General features: G+C 39.1%; 1 protein-coding gene across 2 annotated transcripts; it reads right to left on the bottom strand.

Moving 5' to 3' along the window:
* Positions 1–1,142: 1,142 nt before the first annotated feature.
* On the bottom strand, positions 1,143–24,816 carry gdf11 (growth differentiation factor 11). 2 transcript variants are annotated; one of them, XM_088423297.1, is made up of 3 exons: positions 23,918–24,816; positions 7,169–7,542; positions 1,143–4,080 (listed from the first exon to the last, which is right to left on the bottom strand). In XM_088423297.1, the coding sequence occupies exons 1-3, from the start codon at positions 24,330–24,332 to the stop codon at positions 3,700–3,702; spliced, it is 1,170 nt and encodes a 389-aa protein (XP_088279423.1). In that variant the 5' UTR covers positions 24,333–24,816; the 3' UTR covers positions 1,143–3,699. The 2 variants fall into 2 exon arrangements, with proteins under 2 accessions (XP_088279423.1, XP_088279424.1); XM_088423298.1 differs by having other exon boundaries at positions 1,143–4,077.
* Between the last annotated feature and the right edge of the window lie 1,622 nt (positions 24,817–26,438).

The following is a 26,438-nucleotide window of genomic DNA, read 5'->3' as shown; positions in this document are numbered from 1 at the left end:
CAAAAGGTTTATGTCATTGCTGGCATCAGTCTCTTGGAGCTTGTACTGGGTGGCCTTTGTCCGTTTGCGTCTGTAAAGCACTTCGCTCTCACTCTCATTTGTCCCCTATTGATTCTCTAAATTAGGTTGATGAGAGGCCCTCCTATCAGGTGGCATATTAATTGGGTCAGGCTGGATCTTATATGAAATCCAAATAATGGCAACTCCAGCCCAAACACTGAACCTTTGTCCTGTGAACACTCTCTTTCACCAATTAGCCTCAAGCTGGATGCGTGGCTCGCCACCTCCGCTGATCGCTACCCTTTTCACAGATGCGCCACGCCAAGCCACGCCACCAGTTGCCGACATTAGCGTGTGCGTGGGACACAGAACTGCCCCGACAACACTGGCGGGAATCATACATGTCAGTCTATTTCGGAGTTTATCTTTGAAAATGAAAATAGAAGTAAATCGACTAGTTCTAGCACAAAAATTCTGCCTAACAGGTAGTAAATGTAGTGAAATAATAACTAATAATACCTTTTTGGTAAAGAGAATAGATTAAGTCCAAAATGAAAATTATAATTTTGTTCCAATTTCAAAACAAAATGTCTTAAACAGAAGTAATGAATTATAATTCAATCTAACACCACAGCAAAGATATAATTAAGTATACTTGGACTGTTTAAGGACAAATTTATTATTAGTAACTATCATACAAGTGAAAAAAGAAATCAGCCGTACAATAAAAACTAAATTTTAGTCAAAATGCTTGTATATACTCACCTCTATCTTTGAGGATTTTGCTTCGCTTTGGGGAGTTCAAGTTTCCAGTTTAAGAAGCAAACTGAAGAAGATGAGAAAACCAAGCAGGATTTGGAACTAGAGACGCCAACAAGAAAAATAAAACAGAGGACAAATTATCCTCTATTTCTTACCATGTGGCTGCTGACCACTGTAAAGAACGAGAGACATTTTATTCGAGCGGACTGGGGGTAACAAGAAATGGAGTGCTGTTGCAAAGTGGGGACTGTGTCTAGAGCCAAGGCACAGCAGGAGGAGGATAAGCTAACTTTAGCATATGTGTATACAGTAGTTCACATGTCAAATTTCCTAATTTTGTTGCCTAGAACAAAATATCAAGAAGTAAATCACCAATCTCATAAGCTAAATAAATGATTTATTGTACAAAATAAAAATGATAATAAACAACACGGGCAAAAATAACAATTGAACAATTATTCATATGCACAACCATTAAACTACAACGTTGGCGTGATTTATTTAAAACTACACAAAGAATGGAGGAATGAAAACCATTAGAAGCGGCGAACCTGTCCAAAACATCATAAATGTCAACATTTGGGTTGTTATTTACATAGAGGCTTTTTACTCTCATATATTTCTATGAAAACACTCGCACACATACCAGTATACAAAGACTAAATTTCAAAATGGCCATGGTGGGCACAGCTAATTCCATCTTCACATGAGCATCAGTCATTCTGTCAAAAAGTCCATTCCAGCCTGAGAGTACGGGGACCCTGTGGTTTTCTTTTACTCTTTTTGGGGGTCGTGAGTGTACATTTGCACATTTTAATCCATTTTTATAAGCTAGCTTTATTTTAGAATGCTAACGTGAGGTAGACAGACTTGGTCATTAATATGAATAAATATAGACAATTGACTAATTGAATCTTTTTCAACCACTTGCCCCCTAACAGCGTCTTCTTCCCTTTGAAAAATTCTAGCATAATTCCTGCAATGACAACACAAGTTACAGCACACGACATGTCGTCCTCTACTTTGGCTAACAATCCCTGGATACTCCTCCCATGCTTACATGGGCGCGTTTCCCTTAAAACACACACAAAGGCAAATCAGACTCTAAAGTCTCGCAAACTTTGTAGTAAAGTAGGTGGGCAGGCCATTTCCAGTTAAAGCATTCTGTAGTCATCGATGCAGAATTGTATTACACTCATGACTTGTCACCCAAGGTTTGGAAAGAAGGCCTTTCAGGCCGCTGGCATTGAACAGGACGTCCAGGTTCCAGGATGGATTGAATGTATGTGTGGAGTGGACAGGCCCCCGCTTCAGACAAAAGCCCGGACATCAAACGAGTGATAACTTTTTCTAGTTCCTCCGCGTGGTTCCTCAGCAAAAGTTTGAATCGTTTCCTTGAGGCTATACTGTCCAAGCTCGCTTGTGCTTGGTCAAAACACAAATAACACTTTACCTCCTCATGCCATAGTGCAAAATTTATTGTTGGTAAGGTAGAGTGCCCCCCCAAAAAGGTTTCCGTACGCCTTTTTCTTTTAATATATACATATATCATTTATATATAATGTCAGAAGGCTCTTCCTTGATCCAACAGCATAGTGCTTTCGTTTACAACAAATGGATATCTCTGCTAAGACATCCAGGAGACAAAGACACACTTTGAGCATACTAATCTCTACTGTATTCAAGCACTAACAATAGCAATTCTTCACGATGAGAATGAGCTGGGAAGAGGGGAGGAGGGGGTTTTGAAATGCAGTTTTCTAAATGACGGTTAGTGGCATTATCTGCATTGCCGTTTGCCTAGTCGCTGCAGTTGGGTCCCTTTTGATTTGACCTAAGCTCGCTAATGGTCGGTGAACTGGCTTGCTGGTATCATAATGACTTCCAATTTGTCGTTTAAGCACATGGACACTTTTTTTTTATTTACATCAGGTCAAGTTTTCCGCATGCTCAGCTTCCTGATGTACAGTTAAGATGCTAATTATTCATACCTTAGCCAAATGTTGATTTAAAGTGCAATGTTATTAGTTGCATGGTTATCGTTCAGCTCTGGTGAAACAGCAAGGATGCGAATAATTTAAAACAAACTAGGAATATGTCAAATATAAACCCACATAAGTCTCTAATGCCTCGTGTCATTTGGCGCTAAAACGATACCCAATTCATTAAATACAAATTCACCCAAACTCAATATTTGACCAGCATATGAATGATTTTGGCCTTAACTGTACATCTGAGATAGGTGCTTTAGCAGAACTAGCCATACTTTCCACTCACGCTGTCGTTTTTTTAGAGTTTTTACAAGACTCCAAATAAAACACATCAAAGCAGCAGTGAAAAGAGTTTGTAGATGCGCGAGAATGTCACACTAAGGTGTTATAGATTAAGGGTTTGGTTTTGGATCTCCTCAAAACGTTACATCTCGAGACATCCGTAAACAACATTGAACCGGATGTCTATTAAGCTAACTGTGGATTCCGGTTGATGTTTTCCCCCTTTTTTTTTTTTTTTTATAGATCACTCATGAGGAAGTGCGTGAACTAAAATGTCTTGAAACTTGGGACCGAAAGCTTGAGTCTCCTGTCATCTCCATCCACTAACATGGACTTTTCACAAAGATGCCATTAAAAACACAACAGAAATAAAACATGTTTGTCTCATTATCTGAAGCCGCACCACACGTTCACTTAAAATACCATAGTTCCATCACTCAGTCCCTTTTTTGATTCCTATTTCACACAGAGCTTTCTACAAGTTAGAATCATTTGAATTTCAGGAAATGGAACCCACTGTTTTTTTTGTTGTTTTTTTGTCTTTTTTTTTTTTTTCCAATCTGGTGCCAAGGAATGGGTTCTGGTGCCAGGGGAGAGCTCCATTCGCGTTTAGGGTGGTTTGATGGAATGGTGAACGTGCACAAACGTGTGTCATCCCTGCAGCCTAAGAGCAGCCGCATCGATCCACCACCATCCCAGGGATCTTGCCGTGGATGATCTGCTGCTTGTCGTTAAAGTAGAGCATGTTAATGGGCGACATCTTGGTAGGGGTGCAGCAGGGCCCTGCCGAGCCGCGGGGGTTGGCGTGCTGGACCAAGTGAGTGTGCGGGTACTTTTGCATAAACATGTACTCGCACTGGCCCGAGCAATAGTTGGCTTTGTAGCGCTTGGGTGCAATGATCCAGTCCCAGCCGAAGGCCTCGAAGTCCACCGTCAGAGGGTAACGACAGCAACGGGACTCGGTGGAGTGCTCGTCACAGTCCAGGCCCAGGTTTCTTCGAGAGCGTTTGGTCGTCTCCAGAACCTTCACTTCCAGGAACGGCTGCTGGAAACAGGGGCAGGGGCGATAGAAATAGGTGGTTATAAAGGGGGTGATGGACGGGTGGACTATTAGTAAATAGTCAATGGTAAATCTGTAGTTAAAGGGGAAGTCAAGTCCAACTGAATACAACTGTAATTAATTGCTTTACGTAATTAGATAACAAAGTAAATAACACATTAATTAAACGGACAAATATAATCATAGGTCAAGTTATCATTAAATTATATTACATGGAGGGTGGCACTTCCATGTTTGTTATAGCTACGGCCAATGGTAAATGCGGAACCTCCAGCTGTCTGTAATGAAAAACTGTCAAATCTTACACAGTGTCCGTTTAAGGTACTAAGGTAATACATTACTTCAAGTATAGAGGTAACTAATTACTTTAGGTCAATTACTAGGAAATTAAGTGCTAAAGTAATTGTTCACTTTGGGTACTAAAGTACTAAAATGATCCATTCATTTAAGTAGTAAGGTAATCAATTACTTTAGTACCGGTACTTAATAACCCAAAGTGATTGAGCCCTTTAGTGCCCTAGTAATTAAAGTAAATTATTACATAAGTACTTAATTTATGTGGTTCCAATCTTTTCTAGAGCCTCATTTAGCCAAGCATTTGAAAACTGTAGAAAATAACAACACTAAAATAAATATGTCTTTGAGTCTTTGCATGTGGAAAAAATACAAACAAATTGGATTTGTGGAATATGATGTAAGGAACAAAAATCACCCATTTTTAGCATCTCAGGGAGCGGCCATTTTACCGCTTGTTGTTGAGTTTTACTTTTGAATGTTTCTTTTTTGTCATGTTATTCTGAACATTTGTCTGAAAATTTTCACACATTACAGTATTTATTTTTTGATCAATCGAACCTCTCAATACATTATTATTAATTTAAAATTACTACATCGGTATGAATCTATGAAAATTATATTACTTTGATAAAATTGATTACAATTTATTAACAATTTATGAACATCAAACCGAATCATCCAGAATGACTAAGAAAAAATAGAGATTTTTTTTATGCTTATATTGGCCATCACTAGATGAAGATTAATTTCCACTGCATATAGTAGGTGGAGTTCCGAGTTGATTTCTGTAAATTTTATTCTCCAAATTAGCCATTCTTCGGGAGAGCTCAAAATAACCTAACTAATTAATTAATTTGAAGTGTGTGTTATGGCACACAAAGCTATAATAAATCAGTGGTCATTAGTGATTAATTTGCTCCAAAGCACATTTAACATCATACATAGATGCATTTATAAACATATATGATTACCCTTTCTGTAGTATATGGTCAGTGTGGGGCATTCTTCTGCATCATCAGAAGATCCAGTGGGGACCAAGATACCAGTTAAGGGTTAAACACAATGCTGCATAAATCTACTCTGAAATATTAGAATAAGACAGCCATGGACTTCCATCCATCAATCCATCGCTTCCTTCATCATTAGTTATTTCTGACAATAATTAACGTTCTACAGTGTGTATTTTTGTATCTTAGAATGATATTAACAGGCTTTTTTTTTTTAAACTAAGCTTATTTGTTGTCACCAAATATCCAATTCAATGCTTGTTTGGAAGTAAAATAATTAAAATGCTGCAAACTAAATTGAGTGACATTTCTGCAAAGCCTCCCACTTCCCTCAGTGATTTCAGCTGGACTACGATGAAGTTGACGTGACGCATGAGAAAGGCGATATAAACTGAAAGGCCAACGGGGTGAAACCAATTTTGACCTATAGGGTCCTTGTTGTTGGAATAAAAGTCCCAAAGGATAATGGAAACCTTTTTTCTTTGCTTATTTACTCTTCCTTGTTTTGAATCTTTTACTTTTTTTACTTCAAGAACAATAACAGACACTGCTGTGTACTCTGAGGACAACGCTTTATTAGCCAAGACACCAGAGATGACCTTTGATACGAGCCAAACAAGCACTTTCAAATATTTGGCGGAGCCAATTCTTTATTGTGGAAACTATGTCCACTTTCATTAAACACTAAAGATTTTAATTCAAGCCGGGTTTTTTTCTGTATCCTTCAACTCGTCTGATCAGATTCCTGACAATTGCAGGCCTCGTTTATCATAACAGCGATTTATTTATCTGTTCAATGCAAATTTCAACCTCTGTTTTGAATTGAGATTCAACGTCTGCATTGACTATTTTTCTGGCCACCTGGGGGCAGTAAGAACAAGTTGCAATCATGATAGTCTTGGCTTTTGCATAGAAATATAGTACGTTTGCAAAATGACTCCAACAAGCAACGCTTGAGCAAAATAATTCTTCTACTATTTTTTAAACGTATGCCTTGGTTTTCTTTGGTGTGATTGACATGAATACTTAGGAGTCTGGACTATTCCATACTGGAAAGTCTAATGTAGAACTTACATACATTATAAACATCCACTATCCAAATTAATAATTAAGTGGTTAAAGAAATGAATCAAACCAAAATATATTTGATAATTTCGATTTTTCAAAGAAGGCAACTACGACGCATATCTTAATAGTATTTTCTCAGTCAGCTTAATGAGGTGGATGAAGCTTTTATGACCTGACCTGCAATGACTTTCAATTCAGAGCTGTGCCTTATCAAAAGGTAAAAGTTTGGATTTTGTTTGGTTGAGACCATGTGATCTTGATGTTTTTTTTTTTTTTTTTTCAAAACCTTTGTCTGCTGCTGTATTACATGGTTCTACTACCTTTTGGTATCTTATTTGTACCTTGCTCTCTAAAATGTGTATAATTTGACAGAATTTTTCAGGCTCTCTAGCCACATTTCCAAGGGTCCGCAAAACATGACACTTGAAAATATCTTACATCATCAGTGAATTTTATGTTGTCATGTCTGTTTGTATGAAATTGATTGCAAAGCATAATTGAGACTGATTTTTTTTAATCTTTTAACTCAAATAACTTCAAACAATCTGTTCTGTATTATTATTATTATTATTTTATTTTTTTTATTCTTTGTATAGCATGTGGTAAGAACCGTAATTTGTGAAAACGCTATCTCAGTAGACATGTATTAGATTGTATTGAAGGGGATCCCTTGTCCCTGGGACAGGTCTGAGGGTCCTTACCAGCCCCTCCTCCCCGGGTCGCAGTGAGGTAACGGCCAGGTCATTGCCGCTCTCATCAAAGGCGTTGATGTCGATTCCCCAGTTGGTGTGGGGCTGTTTGAACCAGTTCTGCAACACGTGCTTGAAGTCAATACTTTGCCAGTGCCCCACCCTGGAGTTGAGCTCGATCTTGAGCGAACGGATGCGGATGTGGCGGCTGCCCTGGTCTGTCACAGGCTTGAGCCGCAGGATCTGCAGGTAGACTGTGGAGGTTTGCTGCAGAGGCCGTAGGTACACCCACAGCTGGGCCTTCAGAACCTTGGTGAACATGAGTTTGGGGCTGAACTTGAAGAAGCAGCAACTCGGTTTCCCATTCACCTGCACCAGTGGCTCCGCTGTGAAAGATTGCACACTCATTAATATGCAATGAAGCAGATAAGCAATGAATGACATATAAACATTATCACTGCCATGCTGAAAAAAGTATTCACATATAAATTGGGAGGTGCATAATACAGTATATGTAAAATGACAGCATATTCATCCAAACTCGTTCCCATAGTTAGAAAGTTTACACACTCCTGTTCGGATGTAGAATGTTTTTGTAGTTTAAAAAAAAACAAAAAAAAACAAAGACCAAAACAATTTCAAAACATTAATGTGAAATATAAGATGTACAATCCAAATGATTTAAAAAAAGAAAAGAACATGATAATAAACTATTGAGAAAATGTGGTTGCACAGGTATGCACACTCTCATATCAATGGGAATGTGGCCATGTTAATGAAAGGGTTAACAGGTAATCCATTACTTGAGTTGTGAGAAACTGATGCCATTTTTAGCTGACAGCAAGTGACAAAATGGCCGCCCCCTGAACTAGATGAGAGCAGGTGGATTCTGCTTCTTAATTAATACTCCAACGCAAACACCAAATAAATCGACAAACTGTGTTTGGAAGAGTGGGGGCACAGAACAAATAGAATCGATAAAACACCTTTTTTTAGGTTTGCTTCCGCTTTAAATGCCAACATTTACAATGCCTTAGCATAATATAACATTATAAAAAGCTCCAAATACCAGTCAGGATTATATTGAAAATTCTCAGACTTCTTCTAGAAAGCACAAACAAGAAGGAAAAGCCAACTTTTTAGAATAGATCCTCCTCTGCTCTGAGTAATCCTAAACGTGTAATCTCTTATAAAATGACCACTTTTAGAGCAGTGTTTTGGTAGCTTATAAATAATAATTATTGTGTTCAGACATTGACACATTGTTCATAATTTAGAGCTATATAAAACCAATTTATTATCATTTGTATTTGTTGTCGTAATTGTTATTAGGTGCGTCGCCCCATGGGACATGTGGGTGTCAGGAGCCCCCCACCCCCATCCCCATCGTCCAATGATGTCATGACGAAGTCTGTAAAGCACTGTGTCCAAGTGTCCAATAGGATTTAACAGATGTTACTCCGGTGCAGCTCCCAGCACCTTGGGGGACATATTTCCATGCTATATGTGTTTGTTATGGTATGCTGTGACAGATTAGGCAGCATTCCATTCAGCCATCGGTTTCTTATAAGGCTTGTCCTCATTCAGGACATAAGCGATCTGCGGCTGATTTGGTGCGAGGGGTAGCTAAGCAGCAACGCTGTGCTTATGTCAGTTCTGCCAACATCATTTCCCAGTAGTTAATTGTGAATATAGTACTAATTTGTTAATGCGCGATATTAATCTTTCTCAGCAGCTGCTTTTTCGCTCATCAGATTCCCAAGAATGCGTGCAAATTTGTGCTCAAAGTTCACAATTACATTTGGAACAAAACCCATGGGGAAGGTCATTCGTAGGTGGTTGAGAAAAGATGAAATGCAAATGTTAAACGTGAAAAGTTGCTTATTTTAGTCTTAATGAATTAATCTGTTTGATTTTTTGACTGCACTTAATTAACCAAATATTAACTAAAACACAAAATGTTTAATGTATACAAAAAAAAATTTGAATGTGCATTATTTGGAATAAATCAGTGCACCACTTGTTTATTGCGATAAATATATTTTATAAAGCAATAAATTTTTACTCATCAAATTTAATTCAACTAAATAATGTAAGACAGAACTATTGATAGTACAAATGTTAATACAAAATCACATTCTCACAACACTCACTTTTTTGCAAGAATGCGGCATCATCAATAACAATATCACATAATAAAAAAATTATGCAGCAATCATGTCAGGGCATCCTCAAAGCCTCCACCTAACTGGTTTGCACTCACTGAGATTGATAAAAAAAAAAAAAAAAAATCGTTCCAATGATGCTGACCGCCAATCAACAACGCCACACACATTATTTGATTAACAGTCTGCTTAAATGTAAAGATTTGCAAAGAATGGTCATGACATACTCCAGTCTGCTGCTTTTGCAAAACAGAATGACAAATGGAAACGTTATGCACCCAAATAATACCTAAATATTTACTGTAATTAACACTGAATGCTTAGATGGACCTTTTTTCTGAGCATGAAATGTCCAACAGCATTTGAATGTACCATTTTGTTAGCGGGCAAAACTAATAGTGGAGACTTGTGCCATATTACACAAGGACAGTGCAATTGACAGACGGTTTCTTAGTGTTCTTAATCAGCAATTGAATATGATACATATATATATATATATATATATATATATTTTTTTTTTTTTTTTTTGCCAGATCATGTATAAACATGACGTGGTGGCCATAAAAACAGAGTTGCGAGAAGGAGCAAAGCTAGCTGATAGCAACCCCTGCTGGGAAGGCCAGCGTAAAATAAAAGCGAACCACTTTCATTGCCTTCCTGTCTGTGTATTATTTGGTGTGTTTATTGTGAAGTCGGCCGCTGGTGTTTAACATGATGTTGTTGCCTTTTCCTTGGCTGTGGGCATTGGCATAGTTACGCAGAAGCTGACAAGATAATTTTTTTTAATCACTTATAAAATTGATTTGTGGACATTTTATATTGATTCTGAATCATGGTAAATAAGAATTTTGATTCATTTGTGAATTGATTATTTGGCACATCTCTAAAGGCTATGCAAATGGTCGACCTTTTCATCTGAATCAAATGAGTCGGGTTACAATTGTGATTACATGAGGACGGCAAAAACAAACCCGTTTGCATATTAAAACAAGGTTCAGTGATGGTGGCCAGTGGCCAGATGGTAACCTTAGATTCCCTTGGGTCAGTCATAATGAAATGGCCTACCACTGCATTACAACTAGCAAAATTACTTTTTTTTTCTCTCAAGCAGCTCAGTCTCGTAGCAAATCTACTTTGGATTTGGATTAAGGTGCACGTCAAAAAACATGAGGCGTCGTCTGAAATAGGCAGATTTATTCCTATCATGATCCCCTCGTGTTTTCGCCGATTGGCACCACATGTCAAATGTGCAGAGCGGTTCATTTACATAGACCTCCATATAATGACATCCATCCATTGCATTCATACATTCATTTCCATGTAAAGTGTTCATTTATTAAGGGAAATTTATTCCGCGCCTATCAGGCATAATAATGCGCTAACAGAATACAATAGAATATTTTATCTGTCCATTTGGGCTTGAGCGTATTTGACACCAATACCAGACGTAAGTGAATAAACTGTCACATACTGTCATTTGTTCGGCAATGGACTGCTGTCAGAAAAAGAAAAGATAAAATGTGCATGGACTTGTCAATCATTGCTCAATCGGAGGTTGCTTGGGCAACCTGCAAATGCTTCCTGGGTCAAAAGGTTATTTGGCACCTCGGCCTAGTTAAGAAATGGGATCAGGGGTCAAAACCGTCAGCCTCTTTACATCTCAGAGGTGCTGGGGAGGGGTGACACCTAATAGCCAGATTGAGTTTGAAGGTCAAGGTCGACCCTATGGCAATGCTAATATGTCTTTCTTCGTAATGCGACTTTTCAGCACAGAATCGTTGGCGCACAACCGAGCCCAACAGGCCTCTCGTTTGTTTTGGTTCTGATTAGGGCGGTGACCAAAAGTACCGGGCAGGGGGAGAACACTGCCCAGGTTTTTTGTATGTTCTTTTTTCTACGCTCAACAAGAGTCATAATTAAATTATGGCCACACATTGAGGGATACTAACCATTAGAAGAGTCCAGGCCACTGTTGAATAAGGGCCAAGCCCGGGGACAGACGTAATCCTTCGCCCTGTATGTCCAGGCCGAGTCATTAGTGCGTGTAAATAATACAGTGTCTCACGCTGGCCAAACAATATGTTCCTTTTTGGTGGGTTGCTGAGGTCATGGTAATTAACGTGTTTTCTCATCAGCGCGGAACTGCAAATGAATGATTCCAAGGTTTGCTTGGGGTTTACTTAACGAAGACGAGTTGTTGTTTCGGATCGATGAAGGTGACAAGAGTTTGTGTTTGTTGGCCTCCTAAAGTAAAGCAAACAACGTGCCAAACAATGCAAAGATGTAATTCCTCTTTCTTGACTTTTTCTCAAAAAGGACTAATCTGAGAAGCTCCAGTAAATTAGTAAGAATCTTTATTAAAAACACATGCCCGACATATGAGCAATGTCATGTCAAACAATAACTTCATTGATGAATTCAATTTGTGCCTTTATAGATCCTGTAAGTGCTCGAGTAGGAGGAGAAGAAGGAGGAGGAGGAGGAGGAGGAGGAGGAGGAGGAGGGGGGCAGCCTCCAGCTTTATTACACAGCACATTTTGGTAGAGTGATTCACTTGGGGGAAAAGCCAGTGAGTTTTGCTTGTAAAGCGCAGAAAACCAGCAGGAGACTAAAAGCCCTAAAGCTTTGGTTCTGATGCCTTTGCAAATTGGAGCTCATCTGCGTTTCATTTCCGACATAGAGTTCTGCACTTTTTACTCTGTTTTAAATGTGACTAGAGACATTTTGTGAGATCAGCGCATTCGGCACTGCTCAAGGACACACTAATTGTGAATCAAATAAAACACACACACATATATATATTTATATATACTCAAGCTGGTATTGAACTCTGCGTTGTGGGCAGAAGGCTGGGATAGGCTCCAGCAAGCCAACAAACCTAGTGAGGATAAACAGACCAAAAAATGTATATCTATATATCTATATATCTATATATCTATATATCTATATATCTATATATCTATATATCTATATATCTATATATCTATATATCTATATATCTATATATCTATATATCTATATATCTATGTACTGGCCTGGCATTCCTACTACAGCAGTTCTAGTCTCAATCGCTTGTTTTAAACCTTTCCAAAACAAAACAAAAACAACGTTCCTGCATCATTCTCATGTATAGCCCCTGAAACTAGAGCACCTCTTTCTCTGTATATAACATTAAAAAGTCAAGAAAAGTATTAACAGATGCTGTGTTTTTCCAAAGGAAATAGCCTTGTTTGCCTTTCCTTGCCATGTTTCATTACAACAGCAGCTTATTTCCCCGTGGTATAATTGCAAAATATGCAGCGCATGAATTTTACTGCGGAAGCACAGCAGGCCTGCAGGTAAGCCTATCAAGCATCTGCTTGACTCCCTTGGTACTTGTGACGCATAGTTAGCCCACAGTTTTCTATACGTTCAAGTACCGGTCGACATATAGAACATAAGGGTTTATTCAGTAAGCTGTCCATTTTAATATGAGACACAGGGCATTTTACAAGCCTCAAATAATCACATGGAGTAATGTTGTAGAGTAGGACTAGCAAACTGTTAAAACCATCTACCCAAGGGACGTTAAGCTGCAGCGATCCATTAAAAATGGTTGGTTGCAAGGACTGACTTTAAAGTTTAGATTGTATTTCATATTTTTATGGCATTCTTCTCGTTTCAATGTCACACTAAAGATGGCTGTCCACCTCTGGAACGTCACTCACAATTACTTTTACATTTGTAACTTGTATTCAGAAAATAAAAGAACTTTAATATTCTTGCCATTTATTAAAAACAGCCCACAAAGGAAGCCGTAAATACTGTATATTATATGCATGATGCCATCCAGGTGAAAGGACACAACAGAATGGTCATCTATTGTTAATGTCCAAATAGACAGCTCATCCTGGTATAAATCTAGATAGGAGTTTCATTTGCATATATATATCTATATTTTCTTTCCTTAATGGGAAATGCAAATGTGCCATTTTGTGGCGAGTGTGTGTTTGGCAGCCGTCATGTTGAATAAATGTGACTCTGGGGTATCCCCACGCACCTCGGCATATTAATCATCGTGACACGTTCACGACCCTTCTAATAAGACAGGGGCCACGGTGTACCCCTCCCTCCGAAACATCCCATCCCACCACAGCCCCTCTCCCTCTTTGTCTCTCGGCCAGTCCCGAGGGACAGGAGAAGGTGGTGGGGGAGGCCTGGCTTGAGCCGCGAGTGGAGGTTGGGGGGGGGCCTGAAGTTAGACCCCCTCATTCAGAAGCCCTCCCTCGAGACAACGGCAGGCACAAGACTCCTATTAGGACTGAGCACAGTAGCTCCCCAGAAGCAACAAAAGACACCTCCTAATGCTCTCTGTTCTAGCTGAGTGCACACAAACACACAGAGAAACAAGGAACAACACTTTCACGCACAACATACACCAAAGATGACTCCAAATTCAGTCAAAACGCAAGTTTTGGCGGTTTTAGAATCTGTTTTCCATGTGCTTTCATTTTAAAGCATAGTCGTCTCCAGCAGGACTTCGGGGGGATGGAGGGATGAATTGGGGAGGGGGGGGATGAAAAGTGCAGTGAACTGCAATAAGGTGGCCAGCTGGACAGCAGAAAGCACACTACTCTCACCGCCTGTGTTTTGGTGCGAGGCGGTAAGGTCATTTCGCTGCTCTGTTTTCCAAACTTTTTAGATGTACGTATATGCCACAGAAGTCCGCTTTTACAGTTAGGAAGGACAGAGTGCTGTTCTTATGTTAATTTAAATAAAAACCTGGATTTTTTGCTTTAGGCGATATAACAAATAAGGTTGTCAAGACATTAAAAAAAGGTGAGAGATTGATTTGGATCTGTAATTAGTTAATCTAACCAGAACATTTCTGATAAAAACTTTCAATGAGAATTTTTTTTGTTAATTTATACTCATATTGTTATAGTGACAAGTCAAAATATTTCTGCTGTATAGTAGGGACTATTTTCTTTTATCGTTTGCCAAATGCATAGATAATAACATAAAATAAAATATCATCAACCCTCACCTGCACAGACTTGTTCAAACACAGGTAGTTATTGAGTAGATTTGGCTTTGCTATGGCTTGCTATGATAGTATTTTGTCGCTATTTTCAGCCATGACTGCAGTTGCAGCTAGGTGCTTTGCATTTATGTGGTAAGCTAAACTTGAGCTGCTCCTGCTGTAAGATAGCTCCTGTTTACAAATAATGTGTTCCAACCATTTGGGTGTGTTTTTTTTTAAGTGAAATTTGCCAAATGGTGAATCTCACATGCTCCTGCAACATCACGTCTTCATCAGGTTATGCCAAACAAAATAAGACCCTTTACGTGTCCGCTTCAGACTGTTGTTCAACCCCAACAACTCAAGCACAAAAAGCAGAAAAACTGATCTAATCAGAATACAGAGAGCAAAAATTTAGAGATTCCAAATTGTATTTACATGATTAAAAAAGGCTTTAACTATGACTGTGGTTAATTGACCACTAGTAATATGCTTATATGACACCCCTAATTACTAATGGCAATTCAAACAATATTTATAACCTGAGTGTGTTCTAATCGATTACAGATTTAAAAACTTTGACTACTGAGATATGGATATGGCATGTTTTGTTAAAAGATATAGCTCTTAATATTCCTTTTTTAAATTGGCATATCACTTTTTTTGTTTTGTGTCCAGATAAAAGATATCCATTCAATACGTTTCAGAAAAAAAAAAGGTAATTCAAAACTTTAATTTAAAATGAACAATTTGGGGCCTACAGAGCTAGTCTGGTGCTAGCCTATGAACAAAAATATTGCACTAATCCGCACACTCAATTTACTAATCCATACCCTTCAGTTTACCAAAACGTACCCTCAGTTTACTAAGCCTTACCCTCAGTTAAGTAATTCGTTCCCTCAGTTTAGTAAACCGTACCCTCAGCTTTGTACCCCGTCGGGACCATTTAGTCCACACTCACTCCAAACGCTCAGTCTCCTCAACCCGCTCTCACGTCATCTCCCCGGGACACCTCCCTTCAATACAGCATTTACAGTAAACTGAGGGTACAGATTAGTAAACTGATGGAACGGATTAGTAAACTGAGGGTACGGTTTAGTAAACTGAGGGAACGAATTACTTAACCGAGGGTATGGGTTGGTAAACTGAGGATATTTTTTTTTTTCATACCTGGGCACCAGAGAGGCTCCGTAGGGGCCTAACTGTTTGTGGGCTATTTACTTATTTATTTATTATATTTGGTCATTAACATTAAAAATTTACCATATCAAGACTTTTAAAAATATTCATTTCACCAATGTGAACATGAATCATTGGCAGTTGTTGCCATTTTATCAAAATAATATTTGTTTATAAGTAATAACATGTTCTTAAAGTGACAATATGTAAGATTTAGACTGTTTTTTTATTAAAAATAAATAAATTAAATTGTTATAAATTTAAAAAACCTGCAAATACATGTGTTCTTACACATACTCCCTTTAAATAATAAATGTCAAAATGTTCCTACTGTTATGTGTCCCAAATTTCATAATTTGCTGTGTGTTGCTAATTACATTTTTTATATACAGTACAAGTCATCACTTCAATGAAGTAGAAAGCACTGTGAATATCCAGTATGCATGATCTTTGTACTCGATACTAGTGAAATTAAAAAAAAAAAAAAAACAACAACAACAAAACAGCTGCTGCCCATGTGCATTGACTATTTGAGTTTAATCGTAAAACTTCCGTCATATGAGCAGGTCTTGCAGGTGTCCTGTTTTTTATTTTTTTTGCTGATTAAATTATCTGTCTCTAATACCGGTAGGGAATATCTATACAGCATAAAACCATTCCTTTCCCCAAGTCAAACTCTCAAAAGCGTAATTGGGCCATGCATCTCAATAACATTCTTAATGGAGCTCACAGGGTGATGCGGTGATGAATACAACGAAAGCCTGCTCCCGTTTGCTGCTAAAATGAAGCTAATTAAATTTTCATGGGATAAAAATGTGGGAATCTGCTGTTAATTGTGCTGCCTTCTAACACATTTGCTCCCTCCCCTTAGAGGATCCAACATTATGCCCACTCTGCATTTTCCCCGCTTTAACGCCTCTTAGTTTTAATGGATTCCACCATAAACTGATGCCTTGCCTATACGACCACACAGAGGCTGAACGCATCCATTCCATGAACAATAATCCCTCAATGAGCTCCATTTTATCTTCTCACCCTCCTACCCCCACCCACCACCACCAGCACCTCCAACCATGTCCCTACACAGGGCTTAATTACTGGTCCGAAGTAATTATTTCCTTTATTAGTGAAACGAAACATCTGTTTCGAGTCTCCTTAAGTGTACCTATAAAACCCTTCTATGATTTCTGTCCCTTTAGGATAGAGCTGGGCTGCTTGTTGCTCCCCACGGACTAACTGCCTTCATTCCTCCACCCCCTTTTGTACACACAGCATGAGTCAAGATGCACCTAACGCCATTGCACACTCCCAAAATGTTTTGCAGAGGAGCCAAGCAGCACAAGCCAGTGAGATATTTCTTCTTTCTTCCTTAACACAAGGCACCATCAAAATGCACTTACCAATAGTCTTCTGCTACCCAACCTATTCACTTGTGTCCACTGTTGTGTCCCTAATACCACAGCAAGACAGCCCACCCAAACACATAGGACATCATATGAAAGGACATGATGTCCTCTACTGAGCACACTAAGACTTAGTAGGGTAGCCCCAATGAGTCAAAAGATACAGACCAAAAATAAATGACAGCTACTTAAATGAAAAGGATCTGTCTCAGGAGGAGGTATCCAAAATACTATAATTCTTTCATAAAATATGTGCTAAATCCTGTGGCAATATTGCAAATTTAGCAGGAAAAGTCAGCCTATTGGGACTGGCCCAGAGGAGCGTGGGAATAGAGGAAAGAGGGTGGAGGGAGCGAGATTCCAGAGGTCCCAGGCAAATTTTGTCCTTGTATTAATAGACTTTGGTCCCTTTGAAATTTTATTAGCCATAAAGTTGACAGTATGTTGTGCAATTTCAACAGTCCAGCAGACCTTTCTTGACTTTTTACTTCTTTTTAAACAAACCGGTCGTGCCCCGGCGGCCAAACAATTCAGCAGCAATCTTCCCGTTGAAGTCCCGCCATTGATGGCGGCCACAACACAAGGCGAACAAGTGTCATCGTCAAACTGAGACCTCAGTGGAATAAATAAATCTATAAAAACCTCACATAGGCACCGACTTGCCGCAAATAGCGACCAGTGAGTTGAAGACACAGTCCGGCTTTTTCTGCGCTGTCCTTTTAGCGCTCTCCCTCTTAATTTTTATGGTTCCTGCACCTTCAGGAAATGACCCTTTTATAGGGTCAACACTATAAAAGACTTGTTTTTTTTGTGGGAGTGGTTGGTGGATGTGTGTGTGGTGGGGGATAAGTGTTCAAGTTACTACCGGTTCGTCTTTGCTGCCAAAGAAAGAGACCTGATGAGGTTAATAGTCTCCTCTTCAATATATCACATAGCTGTGAACTCTGTGACCCTTTTTGTCAATAGGAGAACTTTTCTCTTGAGCGTGTGTGCGACTGTGTGTGTTTGTGTGCGCGGGTGTGCTCTAGCGTCCATGTGTGGTGACACCAGTCCAACATTGTATGTTATTGTATTTCTAGCAGCGTGCGCTTCATATACTGTACAGATGCTTGTACCTGGGGTTGTACTGAGTCTACCTCAGTTGTATAGGTTCTCTCAAGCCTTTCATTTGCTAACCTGGACAATAGGAAAGTGTGAAAATCCAATCAATGTCATGTTCAATGGAAATATGTAATTTTTTTTTGCACAATGTCGAAGAGAGTGATTTCCAGATCCTCTGCAGGATCAAAATATTGTCAGCTGGGTTCTCTGGTATCAAAAACAGGCTCAAAGTTTCTCAGAAAAATGACAGGACAGAATCTTTACAGTAACTGAAATCGTTTCCGCAAATATGATGTATCGCTTCTAGAACTGTTTGTTTGAATCTCAATTATCCGAAATAGGTTTCTTAACCCATTTCATTCCCTACAGGTTATAAAATATAGTGTTGTACTTTCTCCAAGACTGTTGACATACCTGTGTCTTCCAATGACGTATAAGTCGAGTAGTAGGCAAAAGCAATGTACATTCAGATCCATAAAGTTTAGGACAACAGTACAATTTTAATATTTAGCCAAATGCTTCAGAACTCATTAAATGGCACTTTACCCTGCAGATATACAATGACCTGTAGCAACCTGCAAAGGCAGCTAAAACTTTTTTTTCTTCAAAGCGTTATGCAATGGCCAAGTCAATCACCTGACCTGAATCCAAATGAGTATGCATTTTGCTTGCTGACGACAACACATTTGCAACACAGCAATGAGGGATGAAATCTGGTGATGTCTTTACTTTCCGGACTTTAAGCTGTAGTTGACAGCAAAGGATTTGCAACCAAGTGCTAAAAACTGACAGTTTGATTTATGATTGTTAATTTGTCCCATTACTTTAGTTGGGTTAAAAGTGGGAGGCACATTTACAAAGTGTTGTCATCCCTACAGTATATCGTTGATCTGATATTATATCTGATAAGATATTAATGAAAGCTGAAGATCTGCAGCTCCTCCACTTAGGAGCTTTTAAGCCTTCATAAAATACTTTCATAGCTCTTCAGAAGAAGCATTGACTTTCAACTACTTGAATGTTACTTTGTCATGGCATGAGCGGGTCTTTATCATTTTTATTGGTACTAAGTGAGTATGAGGTGTGGCAGAAAACTTGCCACACAAAAAACTCCAAATGTGCTGACTGCTTTCCGGCATAAACTCTTTTCCCATTGTTTACATGAATGAGAACGTCAACTCGGGCTCAAATAAAAATGATAATGCTAACATTAGCAATCGGGAAATTGTACGATAAGACATAAATACCCAACAGCTTAATAGTTTGCGATGAGCCAGAGGAAAGAGAAGTGTAATTCTGTCCAAATCCAGGTGACGGGGAGCTTAGGTTTTTATAACGCTCTGCAATGGTCATCATGGGAAACGTGGTCTTCCTTCAGGCAAAACATTATCGCTTTTTTCCATATAGTGCTGCTACAGTCAAGACAAGTAAACGTTCTTAAACAGATAATCCACTTATTCAATCATTTTCAGTCGTAAAAAGTTATAATTTTGTCTATAATTAATTTGTTTTCCTTGTGTACAGTCAATAGTTTCACAAACATATTTTGCCACTTGTCGACTAAAAATGACATAACACGAGATCTCATTTCAAATCCACTATGGTGGTGCTCAAAGCCAAAATGATGGGAATCGGGATGTCACAATATTTAGTGACATGATTCAAAGTTATCGCTCCAGTGACAAGCCGTGGCAGCTTTAAAATGAACTTTTTTTAAAACACTAATGACAGGCCCAGATGTGAAATAACAAATGGGCCTTGAGCTTCAAAACATAATTATTACTAATAAAGACCACAGCCGCTTTGAACTGCTCTGCACATCACTAGTTAAGCATGAAATGTACACCAATGTTACCTCCAGAACATACTGTATGGAGGTGGATGTTTCAGTACATTAAATGCCGCTCCATGATATAAATAGCTGTACATTTCCATGAAATTTCATAGTAATTAGCCACTCCGAAGCATGGACCCTGTAAACCCCCACTGGGGCACCCACACATACCTTGAGTGAATACTAAGAAGCAACTCTGGCACAGGTCCAGTTCAGTATGTACTGTGTGAACCCACACGGCCGTCAAAGGCAGTGAGCATGACCGTGAAAGGGTGATTGGGTTTGACGTGCGCGTGGAACAGTATACTGTTTGAAGTCCTTCTTCTTTCACAGAAAGGCAGAAAAGGAAGGCACTTATAATCCCGTGGGACCCACTAAAGCGTCACAGCCGGAAGCAAGATGCACTGGTCTTAACTCTTCCATGGGTACCGATAGAAGAGGGGGTATGATAGAAGGGGTAAGGTGGAGGCAGGTGGTTTTAGGGGAGAAGCAGAGAATGATAAAAACTGCAGCTGGCAGGAAACATGACTGATTGAGCAAAGATGTCATCCACACAAGAGGGCCCAAATAACACTTGATCAAGTTGCATTGTGCATGAAGATCGGTTACGTCTTGAGAAGATAGCACATACATATTTGGACTTCCTGATTTATGACTTCAAACATAACACAGGATACATACAAAATAGCGACGATACAAGCAACTCACTGCCTCACTCATTAGAAATAGAACCCACGCTCCTTGCATGGAAGTCAGGCCAGTGAACCAATATACTTCATCTTTTGTTTTAATTTTAAATATGTGAAACAAAGAAAAGGCTCAATTTGAGTGCGCAACGCAAGTCTGCTGCAAGGAGCACAGGCTTTGTAGGGGCAGGCTAGACTAGGTTTTGGTATTTTTGCAGATCCCATGCAAGCAGTTGTTGTGTGTCACATTTGTTAAAAAGCTGACTTTTAAAATATAAAATAAAGATTGTATTAATAATCAGGGTTTGACTTATTAAATTAGCTGATTTTTCCAAAAATAATTGGCCAAATGGCTGATGTCCCCCGATTGTTTTGACATTTTACCTTTATGTACTCAAACCAGCTCTTGGATAAAAGTAAAACTTGTCTTAAAGCTTCATTAATTTATTTTACTGTGCCATGGAATGAATTCCAGGAACCTAAAAATAAAGTTCTTTTAAATAATATGTAATATAATATTATATAATATTTGCAGTTGACCTATAATATTTATGGGAAATGGGTATCAGGCCGAGCTGTGAATATACAGTACCTGATGCTTATTGAAATGCATTAGAAGAAACAAATGCTAATTTATTTTATTTTTTTAAATTAAATGGCCCATTAATCAGTAATCAGTACTTTTTTTCTGCCAAACATTGGCATCAACGTCGGCTTCTAAAAAACAAAAAACAAAAAAAACAAACACATATTGGTAGGGCCATCATTAAAATAAAAAAAAAACTACAGAATTAATCATAGTATAAATAAAAATCAAGCATTCAATGAATTAATTTCCCATACTTATAATTTAGTACTAACTGTGTCATATCGATAATGGAAATTAAATATGATGACATTTACCACTCATGAAGACCACCACGTGTCAACACTGTCCAGAATCTGTCTTCTTGCACCTCAATAAAAAATGAGCATGAGTATGTAGTAGTATGCTTCCAAATAGGTATAAAGTATTGTCTACTTTCAGCCACCAAGCTGCCAGATGCACCAGCTGCATTTCAAAGGACGCCCCCTGTGTTTTATTTTCTGAATCATTCTCTGAACCACATTTTCCTTTTACCTTGTCACACACTTATGTTCCAAACTTATAAACACAGGTAGAAAACTCCAACACAGCTACCATCTTATACACACAACAATTCAGTATCAGACCAATTGAACAGGATAAAATTCTTTTGAAGCTAACATATGGCTTATACAATATTTTTCCATAGTGACTCCAAGATTATGGAGGCACTCTCTTCTTTGGTGAATGTGCTGAATGTAGATGTCACTTCGCCCATGACACTTTTTTGCTGAATGCCAATTTTTGTAGCAAGGATACTGTGCTCTGAATTATTTCATGTATTGTCTGCAAAATGCTGTAAGAATGGACAAATACATTTTTATTTCCTGTGTTTAAAATCTAAACCCAAGGTTTGGTTGCAAGTCTTTTTTTATGTTAATTGAAGTTCTGAATTTGTGCTTAAGGTTTTGAAGTTTTAATAATGCTTTTGCAATTGTGGAAAAAGTGTAGACAACGTTTAATAAAAGTTACTGAAGTTTCAAATAAAGATAATTACATAAATAACCTCTTGGTGTTGCAATTTAAGATGTCAAAATACTTCACCGAGAGTGCTATAAAGAATATAGATGAAAGACATGGATGGGTGGATTTATTTAAGATGCATTTGCAAGTAAAAATGAGCTCATTCAATCCCAAAGATATATTTTTGAATTTTTTTAGTCCAGATGTTCGATCCCAAGTACTTATTTACAGTTACAAAACAAACAAATAAATAAACAAACAAAAACAGTCCAAATGTTTGGCTAAAGGAGTAGTCCAATAAAGGTCGGTACTAAATAAATTAAACATCAATTACCTCAGATAATTAGGTAGTAGAATAATCAATAACTTCAGCACCTAATTGATTCTTGATTAGTATGATTAAAGGGCAAAGTAATCAATTATTGTGGGTATTCCAGCACTACGGTAATGAAACACTATAGTAATTTATTCCTTTAATAGTCAAGTACTTGAATACCTAAAAATAATCAATTACCTTAGTACTTAAGGATCTGAGCGATTACTATTTAATTACTCAAATTAATTGAATTGTTCCTTAATTCATATATATATATATATATATATATATATATATATATATATATATATATATATATATATATATATATATATATATATATATATATATATATACAGTATATGTACATACTTACACACACATAGGATTTAATGTAAAAAATGTCTTTAGGATTGAAGGAGTTCACTATGAGAAGAAACGTAGTAGACATTTCGAGAACATGGGCCATCTTTGTTGAGCGCCTTGTAAGAGCCGATTATTTGGGGCGTGTTTTATACGCCTTGTGCAGAATATATTACGTGTGTAAATGTTGTTGAACCCCACGATCCTGCAGGAAAAGGTCACACACTCCCCTCGACCCCGAGTGCTTCTCCGTCTTTGTGTACCCGCAGTGGAAAAAACGAGCTGTGCCTATAAACTTCGCATTTAAAAAGGCAAGTGCGGCCGAGGGGGGCCCGCTGCAAGAGGGGAACAATGGCAGCTTTTTGGACACACTTTTTCTCACTGCGATGAACAGCAGGGAGACCGGTAGAGGCGCCTATAAAAGAGCGATAGAGCACAGCTGCCAGGGTTCAGCAGTAATTTTATCAAATGTCTCCTAGGGGGCTCCCCGCGGTTTATCATTGCATTTATGGCAAACGAGAAGAACGCCAGCAAATTGTTCGTCCGCTGGCCGTGTCGTCATAACTCCCCACATTTAGAGCTCCGTTATCATTAATAATGCACTTGACATTCGGGCTGCTTTGTCATGCGTTCGCGCACATAAACGAGGGGAAAAAAGAGGGAAGGTTTCCACACGCTGACAGCAGCAGGAGGTGGACTCGTGAGAACAGCTGCCTGTTCCAAACGCACACACAAACACTCACCCGGGCGCACACGCGCGCCCACGCACACACTTGGTGAACCATCATCACCGTCATTATCATCATCATTATTAGCAGAGTGATTGTTTGCACCGTGGAAACAAAAAGTCCATCAGGCCGTGTTGAAGCTGCCTTCTGCTTCGCGGTGACAAGGGTCATCGTCAGGCTGGCTGAATATTGATTTATCAGTTTCACACGTAATCTCTTTCTGACAGCTGCCACCAACAGCTGATTAGCCAATTAGCAATGGTCTATTTGATTGCAGCAGCAACAGCAAAAAAAAAAAAAAGTGTCACTCGGTGTCAGAAACTCTAGTCGGCCGAGTTGCGTAATTACGCACAGTGCGCGTGTCGGAAGTGGTGAAGTAGCTACAGAATTACTTACGCTCAGAAGCCATGGTGATGACGGACTCCGTGGTGGCGTGGTACTCATCCTCCTCCATAAACTCATCCTGGGAGGACGCGTCTCCTTGGAAGTCGTGATGGTCCAGGAGTTGCTGGAGCGGAGGCGCCTTGGGCAGCAGTTGGTTGACCACTTCCCGGCTGATGTTGGGCGCCTGCTTCAGACGCAGCTTGCTCAAGATCTGCGACTTGATGGTCTCCAGCCTCAGCACTTTGCTTTGTTCCCTCCAAACGCAGGCGGAGCACTCGTGCGAACCGGCGTCCTCGTCCAGGAGCGACAGGCCGGCATCCGTGGGCGTCTCGCTGGCGGGAGGCAGCAGCAGATTGGGCTCATCGCTCCCCGACTGTCCCAGGGAAATGAGCACCATCAAGCACAATAAGAAGTTATACCTCGACATGACGATGCGTGGACACCAGGCAATGCAACTTTTTTTTTTTTTTTTGCTTGTTTCCTTTTGTCGTTTAACTCACGTTACCAGGTAAATCCCCTCTATTGGCTGTGCGTCGCTCCTGTCTTTATCAGAGTAGCATCTAATCCAACACCAAGAAGTTGCCTTTTGTAGTTGGGGGGGGTAGGGGGGGAGTGCGTTCCAGTGTGCCTTTATTGCAAGTTGACCAAATCTGATGAACGTATTGCCCGATCACGTGTAGTATGATGGTTGTTTTTGGCGTCGTCTGTACTAGTTTCAGTCCATGGAGGTGTGTGAGTGTGCAGAAGTGTCACTGGAAAATGTGCAAGTGCGGTCAAAAAGGGTGCTCTTTATATATCTCAGCTGCCCGCTGTCGTCATCCGTCTCCATTGGCTAAGATGGCAACAAAAGGCTTTTAGGTCTGTCACCAAGTCAAGAGGGACAGAGCAAAGGGAGGGTGTTAAGTCTCTTATTAGACAAAATTTGTGTGTTTTTTTATTTTTAGTGTAGGTTTGTTTTCACATTGAAGGTACATGGTCTTTAATTGTTTTATCACGTGTTCAAGACTTGTATGCCCCTCATAGCATACTAAAACCAAATAAATGAATGGATTTGTTTCTTCACATGTCAAGTTTTATTTCCCTGCGGCCTAAATAAATGATCATATTCGAATGTGTGACATATATGCCTTTTCAAATAGTGCAAAAATGATGCTGATTCATTTACACACAAAAAAACAATGGTCAACATGTGAATCTTAACATGAGATCATAACTATATTTGGACTTTAAATACTCAACGTTTTACTTTCCTCAAAGGGTCACTTATTTTATCTTGCGTTCCCATTCAGCCTCATGAAGTTCCGACCCTTGAACACATGTGCCAAGTACGTGCATGAAATTGATTTGTTTTAAGATACTTCGGCATATTACAAGTTGCTGCATATTTGTGTGCAAGATGCCTCCAATGTTCCGCTTAGTTTAGCCTTGAGTGTATCCGTGTGTGGCATCATTGACCCGCTAGTGACATCTGCTGGGGAAAATCAAACTGCATTTAGTTGCTTTCATGCACGACTTGTAGAATTTTTGATAATCTGCAATATTACGTAGTTCACCCATTTGATTCAATGAAACAGAGGGAATCATCCAAAATCTGGGTTCGATTCCGGCTCCAGCCTTCCTGTGTGGAGTTTGCATGTTATCTCCGTACCTGTGTGGGGTTTCTCTGGGTACTAAAGTTTTCTACCACATTCCTTAAAACTTAAATGGTAGTTATGTTGGACACTCCAAATTGAATTTAGGTGTGTGAATGTTCGTGCTTCTCTGTGTGGCTTACGACTGGCTGACAACCAGTTCAGGGTATGCCCCACCTGCTGCCCAAAGAGAGCTGGGATAACCACCCACCTGCAAGCCTGCAACCCGTGTGAGAACAGCCGGTTAAGAAAATGGATGGATGGATGGATGGATGGATGGATGGATGGATGGATGGATGGATGGATGGATGGATGGATGGATGGATGGATGGATGGATGGAATTTGGATGGGTGGAATTTGAATGACAATGAAGTTAGGAATGAAGTCACTGTGTGTAGGTGTGCAGCCACTGTAGGCATCAGTCAGAAAGAAGAACATTTTTTTCAACTGATGTGCCGGACTGCAAGCGATTTGCTGAAAAACAAGTAAGTAAAACGGCTATTGCACTTCAGATTCATTGCTGAAAATAAGAAACCAAAAGGAACTGGAAAATTCAGGTGGACGAATGCACATCAGGCTGCCATTTACTTTAATTGAATAGTCTCTAAGGAGGTTTTGTTTTCATTAGCATTGATGTGTTTGTTTGTATACCACTCCCTGACTACAGTTTTATGATGGGCTACTCTAGGGATAGCTCATGAGAATGCATACACTATATTATTAATGTGTTATTAAAATAATTATCCTTGTGTGGTTCCAGTTGAGTATTAAGTGCCATTTTAAACACAATATTGTATTTATTCTGCATCACCATCTAATATGACCAAATAAGTTTGTAAATTGTAAAGCTGTCCGCCCCTATTTTTACATTGTGTTTCTATGGCTCTATAGTCGATGAAAC

The sequence above is a fragment of the Hippichthys cyanospilos genome, chromosome 9, assembly GCF_059441005.1.
Source record: "Hippichthys cyanospilos isolate Australia breed blue-spotted pipefish chromosome 9, RoL_Hcya_1.0, whole genome shotgun sequence".
NCBI classification, from domain to species: domain Eukaryota; kingdom Metazoa; phylum Chordata; class Actinopteri; order Syngnathiformes; family Syngnathidae; genus Hippichthys; species Hippichthys cyanospilos.
This window is presented reverse-complemented; position numbering and strand designations above follow the sequence as displayed.